The sequence below is a fragment of the Tyto alba genome, unplaced genomic scaffold (assembly GCF_018691265.1).
Source record: "Tyto alba isolate M040663 unplaced genomic scaffold, T.alba_DEE_v4.0 Super-Scaffold_4, whole genome shotgun sequence".
NCBI classification, from domain to species: domain Eukaryota; kingdom Metazoa; phylum Chordata; class Aves; order Strigiformes; family Tytonidae; genus Tyto; species Tyto alba.
Genome location: NW_024881315.1, coordinates 163,609 through 186,470, shown reverse-complemented (window position 1 = coordinate 186,470; position 22,862 = coordinate 163,609). Strand labels below are relative to the sequence as shown.

Below are 22,862 nucleotides of genomic sequence, written 5' to 3'. Positions count from 1 at the left end.
GTGGTAGGTCTAAGGGAAGGCAGAATTTTATTGCCAAAGATGACTGCTAGTTACTTTTACTTTCCCTGGAAAACATTGTTATTGGGATGTATGTACACACTGCAGAGGAAGCAGGTGCTGAATTAGCAGTAGCTGTGGGAAGACTAATAGTGAGCACCTGGAAAGCTCTTGCTGGGAGTGATGGAGCTGGGACAGAACAAAGTTGACCTTTTCTGCTTTCCTGAACATCCCCAAAGCAGGAAGCGTGTAAGTCCTACTTCACACAAGGCTAATTTTACAATTAAATGCATGCCAAGTTCTGCGCTTTTTTTTTTTTTTTTTATTAACAAAGGAGGAAGGAGGAAATATGAATGTTCATATTGCTTAGGTGTGGGATTAGTACCAGTCTAATTTAACCAGGGGGGTGGGTGTGTTAAAGAACTGACTGTACGGCATTTGGGTGTGAATGAATCTTTGTAGTGGGTGAGATGACACTGGGCTTCTAAAAGAACTGCACTTGGCTTTCCTGCCCAGTTGGGCCTTTAATAAGCTGCACACGTTCTCCCCTGCGGGATCTGGGAACCAGCCTGCCCTCGGCCTTCCGCCGGCCGCTCGCCGAGCGGCGTTTCGGCAGTGCCGTCCCGCTCTGACGGCGCTTTCGTGTAAGTACCCACAACACAGGCAGGCTTTAAGCCATTGGCAACACACTCTTGCTGCTTTATGATCCCCATGTAGAGAGCAGGGTTTCTGAAGGGTGGTTTTTTCAGTATTTTAAATGACTGTTTTAACTTTAGACCAACTGTGACACTGTCGTGCGCAACACTGATGGAATCAAGGCTCTGACTGGTTTGTACCAGGCAGAACATCCTGGCTACGTGGAGGATGTCAGCACTTTCTGTATGAAACCGCTTCAGCTGAATAATGGTACCTGACTGTACAAAGGCAGCTTATAGCCTAGCAGGCTTCAAAATGCATGATTTCACAAAGGTAAATAAGCAACTGATCGGCATAAGGAGGAGGAAAAAAAAAGTCCCAAACCTTTAATGGAGCTTGTCTGAGTGATGGCTGGCACCCATCAGGAATGGAGCTGAGTTGCCTGGAATTCTTCAGTGAGATTTTTCATCTCGAGTGACTTGGGAGTCGTGGATTTCTAGTTGTTGCCAGCTGGCTGTAATAGAGGAGAGAGCAGGAAATTAGGAGTCAGAGAAGCTAGGCTGGAAAGTGCTGTTTTCAGAGAGATTTGAAAAGAAATGGTGAATCAATGAGGCAGAAGAGATAGGAGAAGGATTTTAACAGCCCTCCCAGCGGTGAAGACAGGGGAAGGGAGAGGGGGGAGATGTAAATGGTGTATAGAGAACATGGATCACAAAAAAAGAGTTTTAGGCTGTGCAGAATTCCACACAACTTTCTAATTTTATTTGGAAGCACAAAGCCTTGTCTAACTACATGGAGGCAGGAACGACGTTGCGCTGTGTTTTCTACTTGCTCTTTTGTGTCCTAAACAAGATGCTGCAGAAAAGGGTGTGGTGTTACCTGATTACATGTTTGTTTTCCAAAGCTGCTTAGGAGACTAAATATAACTTCTGTCATGGAATACAGAGCTGGATGCTGCCAGGCTCTTGGGATAGCTTTTTTTTTTTTTTTAAATTCATGATCCATAACCTATGGTGTTTCTAGCTTAAATGTGACAATATCCCTTTTTTCAGTTTGAGAAGATCACTGTCTTTTTTTTTCATAAATCACAGTACAAAACTACCTTTGAAGGTTCATCATTGGCTTCAACAAGCTTTTATTTTTAAGAGGAAATCTCCCTGAAACTAGCATGTGGGGTTTTTTGTGGTGTGGGTTTGGTTTTTTTTTTTTTTAGAGGCAATTAAGATTGTTCTAGACTTATTGTGTGTTGGGTAGGAGGAAGGAAGAGACACCTAGGAACTATTTTAAAGGGATCAAACGTGGGACAAGTGAGAACACACAACTTGATCAAAGATAGGCCGTATGGCTCCAGGAATGAGAGGTCATGCCTCGCTGACTGGTTGGAATTCCTTCAGCAAGCTGCTGCCAAAAGTAATATGGATTTTGGTGTGTTCTTTGGGGAGGGTAGCACTGCAAACCAATACTGCAGGGACCGATGGACTCCGAAGGTTTATTTTATTGAAGAAAAAAAATTCAACAAAACCAATGTGCAGGAAGGGGAGAGACAGAATAAGGGGGGAAGTGAGATTAATGGGGGAAGCTGGTGATGGTGGGTTTTTCTTTGTTTTTGAACTTCAGTTGTCATCTCTCTGACCTACTGAGACATGGAAAATGAAAATCAAAGTTTCTGCTAGACTGTAAGTGTAGCCAATGCAAAAGTTAAGCTTTCTGGAGTCAGCTGTGCTTTTCTGAGTCTTGGGCAATAGCGGAATATCAGGGCAGAGAGTTTATTTTTAACGTGCAAGGGTGACTGGTGAGGCACCTGGGGCCCCTGGGCTGCACCATGGTGGTAGATATTTTAGGAACCCACCCATAGGTTTGCATTGTGCTCCCCCAGCCGAAGGCCGGCAAGGAGACAGCGAGCACCCCGAAGCTCTTCTGGGGTGAGTTCTCCTTGGCTTAGGACACACGTTAGTGCGGTTGTGAAGTGAAGCCTGATATCTCTGCTGTGGATTGGCATGTGTGTAGTCAGGATAATTTAAGAAGGGTCACACTGATGGTGTAATAATGACTTCCTGTGGTGTTTCTGTGAAAAGCTTGTCTATAAAAAGCGCGATGTTTAGCAGCAGTGGTTGGGCTTCGCGGGTCCACATTCCCACACAGTTTGTGAGTGTAACTTCTGTGAGCAAAAGTGAGGCGAAGCTGTGCCTTATCTCCTTGAATCTGAAAGCTGTTACAGCCCAGAGTCCAGCTTCAGACCGAGTTTCTGGAAGATGTTTCTCTTCTAACTTGGTCTTGACCAGGTTTTGTCCTTATGCTGTGGCTGTCACAGAGGACAGAGCGGGCACCAGGAGGAAGAGGTAAGGAGGGGCTCTGATTTGCTTGCAGTTCCCAGCAGGGAAACCAAAACTGTCCTTCAGTTGTTCGCACCCATTTCCCACTAAATCTCCCCTCAGTCTCTCCTGTACTGGTGACAGCATTCACCTGACTTCTGCTTGGCTTACATCTGGAAAGTGGCATTTGGTTGAGTTGTGTTGACCCTTTTCATGGTAGAACCAGTTTTATGCTCTAGGTTTTCTTTGCTCATTGGAAGGAAAAGAAACTGGAAAAAATGTCCCTAGGATTTCTCCGAAAGGTTATTTTCAAATGTGCTTCTAGATGTCTCTAAAGCTGCAAAGTATCCCCGTTGCACCTGAGCTCTAAATGGGAAGAAAGTCCAAAGGCAGCAGGAGAATATTTTCCCCTTAACCTTCATAACTGTGGGCTCATCTAGACTTCAGTGTCACCAACCAGGAAGCAAGAGGAGCTTGCATGCTGGATTTTGCTCTGGTATAGTAATTTCTTACAAAATTATTTGGTGCTACCCACCTCTCATTTATTTATTTTATTTTTTAGCACTTAACACCCACTTTTGTCCTGGTAGGAGTAAGGCAGCGTGGCAGAGCAGTGAGATACCTGTGGCTAATTGGCTGCGGTGCTGTATGGTGACAAACAGAAATGCTTTTGGCACTGCTGCTTTTCTCTTCTTGCTGCCTCCATGCCTTGGGGACCTTCACTGAACTGGTCCCTGCTTTCATTTTCTCTCTGACTGTCAGGGAAATCACACTTTTTATTGCAAATGGAGATCAAAGATGCATCCTTGTATCTTGATGTTTTCTGGCACGGGCTGTTGAGCGTAATGCAGCTTTCAGTGCTCGATCAGTTTTATTTTACTATTTGCTTGATCTGGCAGTAACAAGCAACTTAGTTTGCAGCCGAATCAAAGCAAAACCCATCAGTGTTTGGAAACAAAACAAATCGTGTCCAGCAGACACTTCACAAATAGGGAGGCCAAAGCCAGAGCGTGCCAGCTGAGCGTGGATGGGGTGTCCTCGGTGTCCCGATGGTGAATTGTCACCGCGGTGTTGCCCGTGGTCTCAGGCATGGACTGTGCAGTCACCTCCAGCTGCTGCCCCAGCGCCTGACGTTCCCGAGGCTGGTGCAGCGGCAGCCGAGGCACACGGAAACAACTCGAGGTTGAAGCTGCAGGACGCTGTGCATGAATAGCTCCAAGCAGAAGTCGGGATCGGTACGACTGCGCCCGTGCTGGGGTGCAGCTCTCCAGGGCCCACGGAGATCTCCAAGTGGTGTTTTGAAATGGTGAGTGTAGGAGTCTCCTTGGAAGTAGCTCACGAGTCCCCTTACTGGCAGGCAAACCTCGGCAGCTGCTGCGGGGATGAGGGTAGCTGTTGTGCGACGTGCTGGAGCCTTCCTCCGCCGGGAGGCAATGTAAGCCAAGCTTTTCTTTCACCATATGTTTTCCTGTTCTCTGCCTGACGCTTCTTGTCCCCTGAGGAGGGGGGATGCACAGCCTCCCATCAGCCAGGTGTCCGCTCCTTAACGCTCTCAGCGACACCTTTCAGGGCTCCCTGGAGAGGGGCAGTGCCACCGGTATGCGAATCGAGGAGTCGGGTGACATTAGTTGTGGGCATGGGGCCGGTTTCCCACAACCTCCCTGTTAGTTTTGGGGCTGAGCAAAGCCTCCGACGGATCTGTGAAATGGATTTCACATGCTCCAACATACAGGACACCGGCGGCAAGCGATAGTCACAGATGCAAGAGCAAGGCGAGCGTTTCTGCCCGTATGAGCAGCGGGCAGGTATCTTCCCACAGCTGCATAAAACTTCTGTATCTCACGGGCAGAGGCATTTACAAATAAGTCTGGCCCCGATGAACTCTGAAATACAGCTGGGGAGATCAGCGTTTCTGTGAGCTGCTGCCTCTCCTTGCAAAAGCGGGGATCACGGGTCTAGTGGCTAATTAACCCCATCACAACACAAACACCTATTTGAGCTGTGGCTCTTGCTGTGGAAACACCTAGAGATAAGGCACAGGCTGCGGTGGCGGTGAACCTCCCTCTGAATTTATCCTCTGAGAGCTTCAGGCTCAGTTTATAACTTGTCAGTTGGCATCTGAAGTTCTGGCTTTAGTTTTAAAATGAACTCTTCCCCCTCACTTCCCCCCCCCCCCCCCCTTTTTTGTGCTGACAGGAGAGAATTCACTTGCTAATTATACTCCAGTCCATTTCCAATCGAAATGCACAGGGCGATTTATCAGAGCTGGAGACAGCGCTCTCTGTTCCCTTGGCTGCATCAGCAAGAACTTTTGCAAGACAATTTAATTTCTTGTCATCTTCTAATCCAGCTCCCTTTCCCCCTATAGTCAGCCTGTGAATGAGAAAAGATGGTTTATTAATCATTTTAGCAAAAGGCTGAGAAATACAGGGTTTCTTCAGTGGTGCTTGCTCTCTATCTCATCAGTCAGCGTTTCCAGAGCCACAGGGTCATAAACATTCAGCCCTGTGACATGGGAAAATTAGTTCCCTCATCGTGAAGACCTGACAAGTGTGAACGCAGGGAGCCAGGTTTTGCTGCCTTTGGGGTCTTGGAGGGTGTTACTCAGATTTGGGTTTGGCCCTAGCATTTTATGCCAGAAACCTGCTTAAAATAAAGCCTGGGGAAAAAAAAAAAAAAAAAAGTCTGTGTCTCGATGTCATAAAGTGGGGGATCACTGTCTGAGCTGAGTGGGAACTTCCAGCTCCTGAAGCCAGGCCTGTGCCTAAATCAAGGTCCCAAATCTGTGGTGTCATGTTGGAAGAAATGGAAGATTGCTGGATGCTGCAGAACTTTTCCACTAAAAAGTGACATCCTAGAATCTACCTGAACCTGCAGGATAAATACCACTGTCATTGTCAGGGGTGAGCTAGGCTAACAAAGGGGGGGGGTTGATTGTTCTGAGCCAAGTCACAACCCTGGGACTCACAGTGTTTATCTGGTTCCGCTGTCACTGGCGGGTTTTTGCCTGCCTCACTTTTTGTGGCTTCATCCCCACGCTGCTTCTGCTCTGATGCCTTTCCAAAGTAGTTGTCCCTTGCTCAGGACACTTTCTGTATTATTCCACAGGAGTCTTAGCTAAGATTCTCACCTCAAATAACAAAGGCAGCACATCTAAACCTAGGGATCCAGACCCAGACTAGATCTCAGTTTTCATTACACGGAATTCTTAGAGCTCATTTTGCATTACTCATATTTGGAAATTTTAACAAATAAGCTGCAGTTTGCTGCCAATCCCCTAATGTGGTAATGGTGGAAGGTATTAGTGTGAGCAAAAGTGTTGCTTGGCCACCCAGGCGTCATCCCCATAGAACAAATCCAGGGTTGCTTTAGCACTGAAGCTTCATAACATACATAAATGGGACTATATATATACAAATGCATATGCATAAATAAAAAATAAAACAGTAAGGAGCTGTTCTGTTTCTGGGCATTAATGCTGCTTCTGGTCCAAACACTGCCCAATGATTAAGGAAAAAAAAAAAAAATATACACCAAGATCAGGTCGATTGAGAGTGTTACTGTGGTTATTGTTTTCCCCTCTGATTTAAAGCTGCAGTTGGTTCAATCAATAAATGCACCAATACTAAGAGAATAGTAATGCTCTGCCTGGAAACAAGATTCCATGATGTGGATGGAGGCGAGCAGAGTTCTGGGAACTCTCTACTTACATGTTTGTGTTCACTGATACCATCAGTTTCTTAGAAATTTTCTAATGTAACAAGTTTTTGTCTTTTTTTCTTAATGTAACAATTACCCCCCAAGGAATAGTGGTATGGTAAGGCTCCTGACCATGACTCTGCATTGATTATGGTTGTAGCAGAGCCTGAAAATGTCAGGGGGTTTAAGAGGTACGTGGTGCAATGGGGGGAGAGAATAAGCTAAATAAGGGAGGAGAAGGAGGCTTCCCTTCTTTGTATTTAGAGAGGGGCCGTGCTGTCTTCCAAAGTCATGAGGACCCTGCACGTTACCATAATTGCTGCTTTTAGTAAACTTTTTTTTTTGCAAGAACATCAATGCGTTGGCTGCAGAAGAACGAAAAAGGTGTTTTAACTTTGTCAAAGCCAAGCAACTGCCCAATACGCCGCCCTCCCTCCGCTGGGAACATCCCCAGAGGGGAAGCTCCGGGTCAGTTTGCAGCACTTTCCTCATTCATCATGCTGTCTAGGAGGGAATGTTTTCTTTACAAAGATTTTGCTGAGCAGCCGGAGAAGCTGACGGGCCTGGCTGACACGGAGACCCGGCCGCCAGGCGTCTGAGAGGGACAGAGCCCGGATTTTGTGTTCAGCAGCAGCAGATGAATGTCACACGCCAGCTTTGGAGGGTGAAGGCAACATTTCGTATTTGAAGAATTGATATTGTTATTTTAAGCAGCACTAAAACTGCAGCACTGGATGTGAAATCACCCTTGCCTATGAGGTGACGATTTGTGTGTTGGGTTGGTAGCAGTCAGGAGGGTGGAAGATGCTTCTACTTGAAATGCAGCTGTAAAAGGACATAAATCCTGTAAGCACGTTATACTGCTGGACTGTAAAATGCTGAAAGAGATGAAGAACGATGACTGATGCAGTCAGCTCTGTGCTTGCACAGAAGCATTTAAATACAGGACCTAAATTTGGAGTTTTTCTCCATTTTTAACTTCTAGTTTTAGGCAACCCTAGGTCTAGCTGTAGTGCTGTAACTTTAAAGTAGCAGCTGAGAAAGGTACCCAAACTCCTCATAAAGCTGTCTGGGTGACCCTCGATGAACAGTAAGTTTTTCAGTGCTGCTTTGTACCCGCAAACCTTATTCAGCCACAAGTACACGAGCTGCGCAGCAGCTTTGCTGTGGAGGCCTCTGCAGGCTCAGAGCCACACACGGTGACATTAAAGCGTCTTTCCAAGGTGACGAAGCAATGAGTGAACACGACCCGAGCCTGTGGTGCAGCCCGTGCTGCCCGCTGATGGACGAAGGCAATTCTGGCGCCGTTTGGCACGCGTGGTGTTGGTGTTTCCCATCAGGAGCTGAACTGTGGCCGGGCAGAATAAAACTGGTTTAGAGGTGACAGAGCTTCCCCAGGTTACTCAAAAATGTGAACAGTATCGGCACCAAAGAAGAAATGTACAGTCTAGTTCTTCCTTCAGTTGTGGTTTGCACTAATGAAACTCCATTAGCAGTGATCTGAATAATTTTGCGCCGAGCATAAAAAGCGGAGAATTGAGATGAAGTACCGTGATTGTTTGGTGCTTGGCCTGACATCAGGCCCACGCGGAAACGACGGTGGCTGGGCAAAGAACGGAACCCTGGCACCGCATTTAAATGCGCACTTGCATGTTTAAGATAGTTTATTGTCCGCCTAGACAAATTAGAGGCCAATTAGGCGGGGAACCCCGAAGCTTCTCTGAATAGAGTTTTATGAAAGAGCCGATCGCCGCGTGGACGTCACCCCGCCGGTTCCCGGGGAACCCCGCGGCGGTAAACGGCACGAACGGGGCCGCCGGGGGAAGCGCGGGGCGGCGTTAGGACCCAGCGCGGGGCCCCCGCGGGCTCCGCCCCCTCCCCAGTCCTTGGTGGGCGGGGCCTGCCGGGGGCGGGGCACGTCGCGGCGTGCGGGGCGGGGCGGGCCCGGCGGCGGCGGCGGCGGCGGCGGGAGCGGCGGGAGCGGGGTGGGGGGGGGGGCTGCGGGCGCTGGGCCCTGTTGTGTGGGAGCCGCTGGGACCGGCCCCGCCGCCCCCCGTCATGGAGGACCCGTCGCGGTTGCTGGCGGCGGCGCACAGCGCCGGGGTGAGCCTACCCGGTGGAATCCCGCCTCCTCCTCCTCCTCCGCCCGCCGCCGGGGAGCCGGCCGCCGCGCCTCCGCCGGGGCCGCCGCCCGCGCATCACGACACGGGCGACGTCCTGCAGCAGATCATGGCCATCACCGACCAGAGCCTGGACGAGGCCCAGGCCAGGTAGCGGCGGGCCGGGGGCTCGGTACGGCGGAGCTGCTCGGTACCGGCCGCCTTCCCGCGCAGCCCGGCGCCGTGACTCAGCTCTGCGCGGCGTGGGGTGGTGGGGGGGAAGGCACACTCGGCTCCGGTCGTTACCGGCGGGGAGAGGCGGAGGGTCCCGCGGTGCTACGTGGCCGCGGCTCCGGTGGGGGGGGGGAAAGGAAGGGGGGGAGGTTCGGTGGGAAATCGCCCTCCGGAGGCGAAAACTTCCGTGTCCGGTCCCCGGTGTTCCCGTGCCTTCCCCTCCCGTCACCCTGAGGACCGGCCTCTCGCACCGGCAGGATGCTCCCGGTTCCTCATCCTGAATTTTTCCGGTTCTCCCTCCGTTCTCCGCGCCCCGGGTGATGCCGTTACGGGGATTGCAGCCGTCACCCCCGTTGGAAACGGGATTGTCCTGCCCGCCGACCGGAAAACCGGAGCGGCCGCTGCCCGTTGAGGGCCGAAGTTTGTTGGGGAGGGGAAGCGAACGGAGCTGGGGGGCTGCCGGGCCCCGCACGGCGGGGGCGAGGGGCTCCGGCGGGTTTTCTTACCATCAAGAAGTTTCTGATTATATTTAAAAGCGGGAAAAAAAAAAAAAAAAAAGAGATATTTAGTGCTTTGGCCAGCTTGTTGACTTCATTGCGATGTAAATAATTATATACGGCAAAATCAACCAAATTCAGCATCTTCTGGTGCGTTCCCCTTGCCCCGGAGCTGCGTCTGGCCCTGATTGGCGCGGTGTAATTACACGTAATTACACACTTCGCTTCCTCGGCGTGCGCGAGGTGGGCAGCCCCCCGCCATGAGGCGGTTTGGGAGAAGGTGGAGACTTACAGAACAGGTTTCGAAAAAATCAACAAAATGGTTTTCTGGCAGTTTTGTTCCTCCCCCCTCTCCCTGGCTGAAGCTCCTCTGCTTTGCCCCTCACTCCCTGCCCGCGCCCCGATTTCCCTATCGCAGCGATCGCCACGGGGCAGATAAAACCATGTTGGTCGTTTTTCTTTTTTTTTTTTTGTAATCTCCACCTAAAGTTTAGGTGGTTTTGGGTAGGCCTGTTGCTATCGTGCACCGAGGCGGCGGCGTTACCCCGGACAGGCATCAGATTCCTGACAGTCGAGTGGCTTCTATGAATATAAAGAGAGACCAGGCATTCTAAGAATGTCATAATTTGGGTTTAAAGTCGCCTCTTTCAGTTAACTTTCAACTGCAGCTTGTAGGGCAATGAAATCCGTGAGCGGTGCTCGCTGTGGGTTATGTGTAAGACTGTTGCTTCTTCCCAAAACTTAAGTTTTTCTTTTCTACCTGGTGCTGCGTTGCAGAAATAACCATCTGCTGTTCCTGGAGATTCTATAGGTGTGGATTTACCTGTGTGTTGCATGAGACCTACAATTTTCTCTCACAACGTCCTATTTCAGATAATTTTGAGCGGAATAAATTTGTCAGGATCTTTAGTTTCAAGGAGGAGTTGAGGAATGAGCTTTGAAAAATGGCCTGACCATTGCTTAAACTAAATTACTTGAGTATTGTCTTAGAAACGCTGTTGGGCTCCAGCTGGAGCACAGCTGGCTTTGAAGGCCCCCAAATTTTAAAGCACCTTTGGTGTGTTTTCACACATTTATGCATAAAAGCAGCTTTTGTCTTCTGGATGAGAAGTTTGTTGGGTTTACTTAATCCTCCCTAAGAGGCTGTACTGCTAAGGAAGTAAAACTCAGGCCTGGTTAAGCTCATCTCACAAGTGACAGGGGGACATAGACGGGGCGCCGGGACTCCACGCCTCAGGAACACGCGTTAGCTGCTGTGTTTCTTGGGGGTTCCCTTCATTCTTTTGTATTAAAATCGCACGTTGCAGAGTTTTGTGTGTGTTATTTTAACGCCTAGCGAATGTCGGAGGGCTCTTTCAGCGCATGCCGTGAGAATTTTGAAAATCCAAGTTGAAAACTTGGGTGGAAGTTTCATTGAAAGGAAATTAATCTGCCAAGGATGAGTTTAAGACTGCTGCTAAACACGTTACATTGTCACCTTAGTTTTTTTCACGAGAGTTAGTGGCCATATTAATTATGCAATTATCACGGGGTCTCGTATCTCCACTGCCTCATACCTAAACACCGCTCCTTAGCCCCGGGTGGAGAGTGCAGTCTGAAGGCTTGGGATTCATTTTCCCTCTCCCTCTCTCCCCCCCGTTTTTTCCCTCATCAGGCAAGGACAATAGACTGCACTAGGCTGTCTTCTCAGCTGCCTTTGTTCTCAGGCTGTTTGTCTTGGGCTTGATATTATCAAACATCTCCGTAGCCGAATGGGTTTTATGCTGCTTTTGGCTGTGTCATGAAGGGAAGTGGCCCATCGACTTCAGCCTGGGGGATTTTTGTTAAAAGCTTGTCTTCTAGTATTTGCTGGCAGGTCAGCAGTAGCTGTGAGGAAGCCCAGCACCTGTATTTGTGCCTTTCCCAATAGCTGGAGAAGTGACAGGCGTGCAAGAAGGAAGGCCAGTTTGTATTTATATTAAAAACATACTGAAACCAAGCTACAAGGGCCATTTAAATACTATTTCTGAATTATGAAAGCGGTCACAAGAAGCAAAAGAGACTTTCTTTGAGGCGTATGTGCAGCTAGATGCTTCTTTCCACGGACTTCAGTGGAAGTTAGGCACCTAAGTGCTGGCTGCCCCGGAAAATCGGTGGTGGCTGCGGAAAACACCCCCTGCCCTCCATGGGAAACCTCAGCTCCCGCTTTCATATTGTGCTCACCACCCTTTGAATGTGTTTTCAATTCAGCAAAAGATGTAATTCTCTGTTTTGATTGGACGTGGGGATGGATTCTGTGTTAATGGTGTAATTAACATTGGCTCTTCCTGGTGAGAAGGGGGAAAACGAAGCAGCAAACACTGGAAGAGCTTCAAAAATGCAAAATGAGCATGTGTGGTAAAACCTGTGCTAAAATGCTGTTAAATACAGCCTGCTTTTCCTTGGATCAGGTGGCTGCTGGTGTGAGCAGGGCGGGTCAGTGAGGGGTACTTACATTCTCTGTTCCCACTGTTCAGGACCTATATGCTCTAAAGCACCGGGGTTTTTCTACCTTTTGGATGGATTCCATTATTAGATTTATAGAAGTGCACTAACTCAAGAAGGAACTTTTTATCCCCACATATAAAATATGCTCTTGGTAGAACTGAAGGTGCTTACAGGACCTATAAGCGATGCAGAATTTTGAATTTTAAGGCCTGCATGTTTTTACAACCGTTTGCTCCTTGTGATGAGCGAGCGTGGCACTTAAATGAAATATATCACCCGAATCTGCACATTTCCTCACCCTTCTGCACTAACCTGCTATCACTGAAGCGCGATCCAGTTCTCTGTAGGTCTGGGCACCTTGCGCCGCCTTTCCTGTTGGCGTTCACTCATTCTTCCTTCTTCCGTTTCAGAAAACATGCCTTGAACTGCCACAGAATGAAGCCTGCTCTTTTCAGCGTGCTCTGTGAGATCAAGGAGAAAACAGGTGCGTTGGTGTCTTTTCTGGCCTCAGCTTCCCCCCAAGCCCCACAATCAGTCATCAGCTTGGCTCTCGTTTTAACGTGGCCCCTATTTTCCCTGAGAGATCCTACAGTTGAAAGCTATTTTTGTTTTTTTGCTTAATCATAGAATCGTTTAGGTTGGAAAAGACCTTTACGATCATCTTCTGTAAGCTGGGAATTGTTTTGATGTGCTTTTTATAATGCTGTCTGTGTGCAGGTTTGGAGAAAACAATGCTGCTTATTTGAACAAGCGTTTTGGTTGCGTGTATGTAAAGAATCTATAGGTGTGGGTTTTTTGATGTCTGGTGAGACCAAGAGAATCCTGACTAATCCTGCTATGTTGTTACGCTCTTTTTTCCCTTTAAGGAACTGGTACCAAAACTGTGGTGGTAGTAAGAGTTCAAAGGTGACAAATAACCGTATTCCAGAGGAAAAAAGAGACAGTAAGGCAGAATGCTTGGGGATACTGGGGAAGGCAGAAGTGGCAGGAAATGGAGCTGGTGCTCACGCAGCTTTGAGGAGCAGAAGCACTGGGGGTGAACGGATTCCCGGTTTGAATTGCCCAGTATACCTGCTCATACATGAACACTTAAGCAGTGTTGTTTGAATATCCAATTTCTATAAATGACAGTGAATTTTGATTTTAAGCAAATGACTACTTTCATTGCATGTAACTAAAATGGTGGTGTGTGTTTTTTTGTTTTTTTTTTTTAACTCATAGCTGTATTCACATTTAACATCCTAAACCTACATTTGGATTATTTTTGTCTGAAATATTGAAACTTGCAGTGCTGCTGTGTATTGCTGAATGAGGGACCGTACAGTTCTGTCCTTTGCGGTGCCCTTGTCATGGAAGGCAGCTTCCAGGCAGACATTACACGTTCATTTCTGGAGAATTTGGTTGCATATATTGTGTTCGTGTAATAGCAGTTTGCTTCTGAAGAAAAATGTGGTAGTAAGTGCCGTCTGGGTGTGCTTTTATGTCTGTCTGTCTGTCCTTTGAGGATTGCTGTCCTCTGTTTTTCCTTTCAACACCGAAAGCTGCCTTCTGCGTTTTATTGATTGAAACGGTGACTTCTCTGAGCTAAATACACTTGCAGGAACAGACTCTGGTTTCCCGGTTGTGCTGGATTTGTTTTGGTCTCATAGGTTTTTGAATGTCTGATGGTCTGTCTATTCCTTATTTAAATTATGGGGAGCAGATGTTATGGCTTCAAGCAAACAAAAGCCTGGACATACTGTAGCACAAGGTTTTGGGCTTTCTTTGTGACCCAGGCACACAAGCTTCTTTTCTAGCTCGGAAATCAGTTTGAAACATGTTCCTCCCCCCCCATCTTTCTTTCGTTCTTTGTTGGAGCGCCAGTATCATTCACAATAGCTCAGGATAAACCGTGCGCCTTTGCAGAGGGCAGCCAGCTGAAAGGTGCTGAAAAATTCTCCCCAATAGTGTTTATTAATTAAAAAGAAATCAGAAATGACTCATTGTAATTTAAATAGATTTGGGCACATTTAATATTTTGTTGAAGCCCTGGGTTCCCCGCCTCCCCCCAAAAAAAAAGAAAAAAAAAAAAAAAGGTTTTGATATTTTATTACACCAGTTATAGGAAAAACATGTATTTTATTTTCCAGTCTTAAATACGTGCCTGGAGCATATGTAGTTATTTGAAGAGGCATCTAATCCAATAAAGCCTACTGAGGTTTTTTGGGAACTCTCAGAAGCATTTGGAGCATTTTTAATGTATGCAGCAGATAGGGGGTTTGCTGGTTGGGTTACACTTCAGATACGATCCAAGCTGTATGAATTCAAACATGGCATAATTCTATCTTTAAATTGGAATGAAACACCTGTAACGTTAAAAATGCACGCTTTTGGTGCTGAATATTAAATTTCAGTTTTTCTTCTCAGCTGATTATACCATGCTAGGAAGACGCTGGTCTGTGATGGGCTTCAGGCCCCGTGGGGCAGGGAAAGTGTATTTCTACCCACTTTTGTGGACCACGCTGCGCAGTGGGACTCTGATTCTGTATTTCTGGCTTGTGGTAGGGAATGTGTTTGTTGCAGCATTGTAACATGGAGTACCGTTTTTTTTTTATTGTTTCTTGTCATTGCTAGCTGCAACCCTCTGTCCTCCCTGTAACGCGCTGGCACTCGGCTGGGTTAATTCACCGGGCACCTTTTCATTCGGTTATAAAACTTGGCAAGCGGCGTGGCGAAGAACACGCTTTCTCTTTGTTGCTGAGTTTGTTGACATTCTTACGTAGCCGAGTCTTGTTCCTCAGCGCTCGGAGCCCCCGCTGGCTTTTGTCTTCTGTTTCCATTCGCTTTCCTCTCTCCTCGAATATGCAGAACTGTCTTGGATTTGGTGGAAAGCGCTCTCCGGTGACGGTGTTCTGAGACCAGCTGAACCAACGGTGACGTCGGGCTCTGGAGTGAGGTGGTTGGGAGGCTGCTGTCCCCACGGAGGACTGCTGAAATGGGGGTGCAAAATCCGCTTGGTGCTACACGAGGTGTGGGGGGGGAGGATTTTGGTAGCGCTCAGAGGTAGTTCAGAAGGGGTTTGTGATTGCTTTAAGTGACCTGCTATTAAAAAAAATATGCTTCTGCCTTCTCACTGAACAGTGGGATTTGTGGACTGCCAAATCGAGGAAATCCTTCTGGCTGACTGAAACATCGGGAGTGGGAATTTAGCATGAGTTACAGGGTAGATATTTAAGATAGGGGATAGGATCATCTGGGAAAAATGGAGAGGCGGATGAGGAGGGGGTGCAGGTCCAGCCCCCAACTGCCTGCTTCACTGCACTCGCCGTGAGGATTTTATGCTTGATATGATATGGGCTCTTCATTTCTGGGCCTAATATGGCAGGTTTGGGTTCTAACTTTGAGTATTCTATACCCAGTAGGCGCATTTATCATGCTGTTCTTGCTCTATCATGTTACCGTGCGTTACTTGCTCTGCGAAGGAAAATCTGGGAAGGAAAGCAAGTCTAAGCAAAGTGTATATCACTTATTTTGGTACCAGTGATCTTGTACAGTTCATTACAGAACTGCTAATCTTTAATTAATGAGATGTAAATATATTGTAATGATTGCATTTGCATCCTGAGTGAGGCTTCAGCACCTTAGGTTGTGATGTATTTTAATTAAAGATTAATTAGAAATGATGGGAATTTCATTTTGCTTAGTATAATTATTTTACATATTTGATGAATATCTGGTAGGTGATGTGCCAGAGAATGCGCAATATTATATTAGTACAGCTGATGGGAGTGACTCTTCAGTGTGGGGTTTTTCTTAAACATCCAGAGAAGTGGTGGATCATGAAGGATTGAAGTGTGAAGGATGTTACCAGTTCGCAAGGACTTTCTCAGTCATGCTTAAAACACTGACTGTGCCATAACTCCAGTCTCAGCATCTTGCCTTCACTATTAGTAGAGTCACGATACGTTCTTAAACTCTTGTGGGAACTTCACAGATTTGATGGCCAGAAGGCTACTGAGAGGGGTAAGCTTTCTAGAGATGCGTTCTAGAGAGGCTTTTTTTATTGTGGTAACTTTTTCCCCCTCCTTGGGAATCCTTTTTGTTTAATGAAATCTAGTTCTTCCAGAAACCACGCAGCCCGCAAATTCCTGCGGGGGTAAGTTTGTCAGAAATGGGAGATGCCTGACCCCCAGAGCGTGCCGAAAGCTCGCAGGGCAGCTGCAGCTGCCCTGGCAGAACTCTTGGCGGGACGACGTGTGCCTCTGGAATTGCTTTTTACTGGACTGTCAAAAGAGCCTTGCTGGAGGGGGTGCGAGCGCAGCGTTTCTGCAGCTGTGACGGTTTTGCTCTCCCATCGCGCTCTCTTTTGAGATTATCGGCTCTGGAAGGCTGTAGATGAACAGCTCTTGTCCTTGGAAATCGGAACTGGCTGCTGCTTGCAGCAAAGAGAGTTACGAATTCACTCGATAGGTAGTTTTGAGTGCATCTGATGCAACTTGTGATCTGTACGAATATTATCATTGGGCGAAGATACCAGGAGTAAAAATAAAGTTCAAGCAAAAGGTATTTTATCCATTCTAGGAGGTGATGGCTTTAATTTAAAAATAGTATCTGTGGCAATGTTTTCTGTAGAACTTGTGTTTTAACTGTCACACGTATGAAGATGCAGTTACGCCAGAAGTTTAAAACAACCTGATGGAGCGGGTTGAACAGACCGAGCTAATTGCACTCCTCAGTTCTTAGGTCCGCTCACCCTTGAGAGAGTTTATGAAATAAAAGTTTGAACTCCTGGGTTGGAAAGGCAGTTCATGATATGTTGATGATGGTTAACTCCTTTCTAGTTTCTTGTGACTTGCTAGAGCCAGCCAACCAGAGTCTTCCCTCGAGACTGGGAAGGTGCTTCATACATGCTTTTCAGCAGTCAACTCGAGATGAGCTTATGTGTAATTGATGATAACTAATGTCTAATTACCATAATTAGACAAGTGACATAAAATTAAGCTGCAGCTGGGAGCTTGACTTCAACACGAGGTACTCTGATATGCATCATAATGTGCATAAAAAGACGTTTGGCAGAAGCACGTTCAAGTAAGAAGGTGACACCAAAATATCTGTTCCACTGAATTTACGCTTGCCAGTCTGAGGAGTTTAATGGGAATTTGATCAAAAAGACTGAGCAGCAAATGGCCACTGGCAAACTCTCTGCCGGGTCTTCTGCAAAAAAGGAGAGCTGATGATTTTTAAAAACAAAAACCCAACAATTAATTAAAAAAAACCCTTTTTTCTGTGTTTTGTTTCTTGTAACATTTACTCAGTAAAGGGTGTACACAGTAGATGGTCTGCTATTTTTTTAAAAAAGGTATTAATTCCATAATGAGTTAGAAAAGCCACTAACTTATAAAAGAGTCAACACTTCCCTCATTGTCTTAGCTTGAGTTCAGCAGGCATACAGCTATTTTTGCCTTACCTTTTCCTCCTGCAAACAGCCTGGGGCTGTCCTGGAGGAGACCAGGATTGCTGTGACAGAGTGAATTCGGGTCTGCAGCCACTCCAGAGCTCTCTTTTCATCAGAACTATGTCGTAATTTCAGTATAGCCTGCAAAATATTAAATTCAGCAATGTGATTGTAAATTTAGGCTGCTTGTGTGTTCAGAATTATTACTGGGTTTTTTTAGATGAGCTGTTGTTTTGCCTACAAAATGCCAAAGATTATTATAAATGCTTATGTTTAATGTTTCTACATATACATTGTTCACCAGCCCTCACACTAGGATCTCTGCATAACAAGAGATCTTTTGTGTTTATCTCTGGTAGGGAACGTAATGTCCCGCTAACCTGCCAATGACAATTTGGAAAAGGTCATTTGAATTTTGTGGCTTCACAAGGTTAAGACCAACTGTTCATCAAACTAAAATTGTCTAGCAATTAAAATCAAATTAAAAGCCTAAAAGCTGTTAGCATTTGTATTGACTCAGTATCTCATGAGTTGTTATGCTTTTTAAAAAAGGAAGTTTGTAATAAATTGTCAAAAAAATTGGGAAATCAAGTTTTTAAAATAAATTTCCTTGGAATCAGACTTGAATAATTTGAGCATACAGAGTGTTGCAGTCTGGGTTTGAGTATCGGGTTAAGGAAGCCGGCTGCTGGTGCATTGTCACGTTGTTTCAGATTTCGATAGATTTTAAATAGATTTGGAGAGATTTTAAAGTTCAGCACTGTTAAGATGCCAGTTTGTAGCCTGCTGCTGTGTCGCATAGTTGTCTCCTTGGCATATGAAGCGGACGAGGTCAAACTCTGGCCTTGGGCACAGGTTTCCACGGGACCCTGCCCTCGTGTGGCGTTCCTTTCCCTCCCTGGACGCAGTCGTCCACCGCAGCCTGTCTGCAGGAGCGAGTGCCGAGCGCCCTTGAGGACAGTGCGAGGAGCTGGGCAGCAGGCTGATACAGGGGCATCTGCTCCAGAAGAACCTCCTCCTGACTTCTACAGACTGCTAAAATACTTTCTGAGTGTAGTATAAATTAGTAGAAGCCCGAGGAGTCTTACTACCTGCGAGCATTTGAAAACTCGCCTCGTGTTTTTGTCGTCTTGGATCTGAACAATGTCTTGTTTGTTTTGATGTGTTGCCTCGTGGCTTCGTTCAATGCTCCCTTTTTTTTTCCTGAGCTCAAGACCTGCGAACACCTCTGAAGGGTGTTTAAATGCTTTGCCAGAATTGAAGTGGATGCTCTTTCCTGTTTCGGAACTAATCTTTTGATTCCCTCTTTATATTTATCTAGTGTTAAGTATTCGTGGTATTCAGGAAGAAGATCCCCCAGATGCTCAACTAATGAGACTAGATAACATGTTGCTGGCAGAGGGTGTCTCCGGGCCCGAGAAAAGAGGAAGAGGAGGACCGATGGCTGTAGCAGCAACATCAGGTGGCTGTCCAAATGACAATAGCATTGAACACTCTGACTACAGGGCCAAGCTGTCACAGATCCGACAGATATACCACTCTGAGCTAGAGAAATATGAACAGGTGATCTTTCTGCATGGAAGAGTTTTTATCATCTCAATTAAAAATAACCGTTTTTTCCTTTGGTGTTGGTTTTAAGAACAGAACAGGAAGCATAATGAATTCAGGTGAACGCGAGGATATCAAATTCAGTTGAAAACTTATCTCAGTGTTACAGAAGTAAGGTGAAGATAGAGGGACTGGACATCAAACTAAAGATAATAAATGTCTCGTGTATCGTGTTGCTGTTTTTTAAGAGTAAATAGAGTAAAGCTGAAACATGGAAACTCCTCTAAAGTTTTTTGGGTATATTGTTGGGGAAACGAATTCTGGGGTATTTTATCGTTTGTCGATACAAATGTGTGTGTTTTCAGGCCTGCAGTGAGTTCACCACCCACGTTATGAACCTGCTTAGGGAACAAAGTAGAACCAGACCAATTTCACCAAAAGAAATCGAGCGCATGGTGAACATAATCCACGGCAAATTCAGCACCATCCAGATGCAGCTGAAGCAGAGCACGTGCGAGGCAGTGATGATCCTGCGTTCGCGCTTTCTTGACGCCAGGTACGAGAAAACACAATGATTGCATGAGAAATCTCAAGTCTCTCATTCCCAGCGTTGATCTAGTTTAAATGTGAAGAATTCGCCACCCGTTTTGCTTGCCCAGGGTTCGCTTTGACATCGATAGCTATTTCATTCCACTTAATTCTTAGTGTTCTCCTTCAAACCAAGTGTATTTCAGAGGGGGAAAAAAAGCCAACGGTCTACTCTCTAGCACCATTTAAATAGGAATAACTATATTTTTATAGGCGTAAACGACGTAACTTCAGCAAACAGGCAACGGAAGTACTGAATGAGTATTTTTATTCACATCTGAGTAATCCTTACCCCAGTGAAGAGGCCAAAGAAGAGCTAGCAAAGAAAGGTGGCATCACAGTTTCACAGGTATGAAATGTTTTATCTGGAATTAAGTGACTTTTTTTTCCTTGAACAATGTGTGTGTGTTTGTTTTTTTCCCCTATACTTAGCAACAGGTTTCAGTTACTGGTCCTTTAAATGGGATTTAGGTTACGCTGAAGGGTATAGGAGTAGGTATTTTCTGCCTGAAGCCTCGTTTAAAACATCTCCTGAATATAGTGGAAAATAGAGTATTTGGTCAAATGCTAACAGCGATACATGTCTCCAGGTTTCCAACTGGTTTGGTAACAAAAGAATTCGATACAAAAAAAACATGGGGAAGTTCCAAGAAGAAGCCAATATTTATGCTGCAAAAACAGCAGTGGATGCAACTAATGTTGTGGCTCAAGGCAACCAGGCAAATTCTCCGTCTACACCAAATTCAGGTGAGTGCGAGTGTCGGTGAAGAGTCCGTTTGCTTGAAAGCCTCTAATTATTTCTTGTGACAATTAGTACGGTGGACTACTGGTGTTTGAAACGGCCGTAGGGTTTCTTTTAAACTTAAATAATGTAATGCTAACGAAGAACCATCTTTGGTGGGTTTTATTTTCCATTAAAACATTCTTTTTTTTTTTTTCAGCTTCCTCTGGCTCTTTTAAAATGACAAATTCTGGAGATTCGTTTATAAACTTGCAGTCATTGACTTCCTACCAGAGCTCCCCAGTGGGAGCCAATGTGCAGTCGCAGGTCAGTATGGAAAAAAAACCCGACACACTTTCAGCAGTGAGGTAGATGTTGAAATCCCTTTTCTCTGTCCTTTGTACGCTATGAGAAGGTTGCCCTGGGAGGTTGTGGAGATTCTGTCCTTGGAGATATTCAAAGTCTAACTTGCTCCAGTTGACCCCGCTTCGAACAGCAGAGCTGGATTAGACAATTTCATTTTGCTGGTTTTCAGTAATTTTTTTATCTTAATACCAGATAGGGATGGATTTTTCTGTCTCCAGCCAGCACTGGCTAGGATGCAAGAAACAACTAGAACCAAATTTCTCAAACGAGTCAAGGAACAAACCTGCTCAAATGTGTATTTTTCTCTTGGAACTGGAATTTTTTCTTACGGAATTAACTGATACTTAATTTAAGCTATTGCTATTCTTCAGTCCCTTTAAATTTACATTAGTGAATTGAGGTTTTCTCCTTTCAGAGTCAGCCTTTTTCCATATAACTTTGCTTAGGATTTGTGGTTAACAGCATTGTCAAACTGATTTTAAGCTTTCTGCTTAATTTCTAAACATAACTGCATAAAATCTGTTCCTCTTTTATAAAAGCTATAGGTGATAGGCTCTAATTCTGCCTGATAATAAAATAGCTACATATAGCTCTGTTAATAGCAAGAAGCTGCAAAGAAAACTTGTCTTCCTGCAAGAAAACCTTGTTTAAAGAGTTTTTGGCCCAATGGATATATATACACCACATACTACTGCATTTCTTTCACTTGACTTTTTATCCTAATTGTTTTAATTGTGTGGGATCTTGTTCTAGATGGATTCCTTACATCACGTCATACACCAGACAGGAAGATATGACACAATTGTGGGGAATCCTTTGTATACGACGCAGCGCATAGATGTAAGATGTACTGAGGTTTTGCTTCCTAGAAACACAAGGTCTGCCCGAGATTGGTTAATGATCTGTGAATAAATGTTGACTTTTTAGTCCCCCAACACGCTGATGTGGGGATAGGAAGAAACTGGAAAAGACGTAGTTTGATACACTAGCCTTCCCCTCCCAGAGACTTCATTTAAAATTTTGGCTTTGCTCACCAGAAAATTTGTGCCCTTCAGTTAATTCTTGCCATAAGAGATGCCACTAGGCATAAGAGTAACATAAAATCTTAGCAGCGGGAGGGGTTTTACGGCATGTTTGTGGACTGTGCTTTGCTACAGCCAATACATAGTTATTTTCTTTCAAAAGCACTGTCGCTTATAAGGTGTAAACATCTAAAGGCATACTTTGTTTTCTGCAAGTAGTTGCTTAAACATTTGATGAACGGATATATTTATTCTCCCTTCAGGCTAATGGCAGCTGGCAGGATGCTACCACCCCTTCATCAATCACTTCACCTGCTGGAGACCCTGGAAGTGTTAATTCGGATGCGTCTAATTAAGTTTTTAGGACCTATTGATGAGAGGAAAGAGGTCATTAGTGTAATTTGTCAATGTTGCTCTTTTGCCAATACTATTGTTTATACAACTTGACACACAGCTAATTACCTCAGAAAAAACCCTGGAACCAATAGACGATTGTGATTACAATGATACCTCTCTACCTCTCAGCCTCACGCAGTTGAATTCTTTTTACTTATGCCCATTGGGATGTGAAATTGTTTTAAAAGAACTTGCTTCATTTTCCTAACCAAATTCATTTTTTTAAATATGGATTTTATGGTAAGAATCTGAAAGTGTCTCTTCTAGAACTTGGCGTTTGTCTCAAGTTTTACAGCTTAAGAAAATTGACTTATTTTAATTTCCATAAAGTTTTTTACTATGAAATTTATGTTCTAGTTGATAGCTACTACCAGTTAACCCCCCTGTATTGTAATTGTATGCGTTCTCTGTATTGTAATTTTGTATAGGAAAATAAGCTTTTCTTAACTAGAATTCATTCTGAGCTAATTAATCAGAACGTTGCTTTACCAAAACTCTCACTGGACTTTGCTCTCGGGTAGGACCTTCCATCCTGTGTCATTCCACGTAATTCTAATTTAATGTCTAAGTGAAAAAAAAAAAAAAACCACAAAACACAAACAAAACCAACACAAAACACCTGACTTTCCCCATGGATACTAGGATTTTGTGCATTTCTGCAGCTGTTACCACAGAGTCCACCCCTTTCAGTTGAGATTTTATCAAAGATAATAAACTTCCAAAGCCTTTTTTTTTTTTTTTTTTTTTTTTTTTTTTAAAAAAGTTTGTTTTTCTCACGTCTCCCGCTCTCCTCACCTGGGCTCCGGGGTTCCCTCAGGGAAGGGCGGGAGGGGCGCGGCGGGCTCTG

The 22,862-nt window shown here is 45.4% G+C and overlaps 1 protein-coding gene across 2 annotated transcripts; it reads left to right on the top strand.

Moving 5' to 3' along the window:
* The first annotated feature begins 555 nt into the window (after positions 1–555).
* LOC122152389 (pre-B-cell leukemia transcription factor 3-like) lies at positions 556–22,743 on the top strand. 2 transcript variants are annotated; one of them, XM_042802816.1, is made up of 9 exons: positions 556–641; positions 12,351–12,424; positions 18,696–18,937; positions 19,288–19,478; positions 19,724–19,859; positions 20,101–20,257; positions 20,452–20,558; positions 21,351–21,437; positions 21,883–22,743. In XM_042802816.1, the coding sequence occupies exons 2-9, from the start codon at positions 12,376–12,378 to the stop codon at positions 21,973–21,975; spliced, it is 1,062 nt and encodes a 353-aa protein (XP_042658750.1). In that variant the 5' UTR covers positions 556–641; positions 12,351–12,375; the 3' UTR covers positions 21,976–22,743. The 2 variants fall into 2 exon arrangements, with proteins under 2 accessions (XP_042658750.1, XP_042658749.1); XM_042802815.1 differs by lacking the exon at positions 556–641 and adding an exon at positions 8,675–8,914.
* The last annotated feature ends 119 nt before the right edge of the window (positions 22,744–22,862 follow it).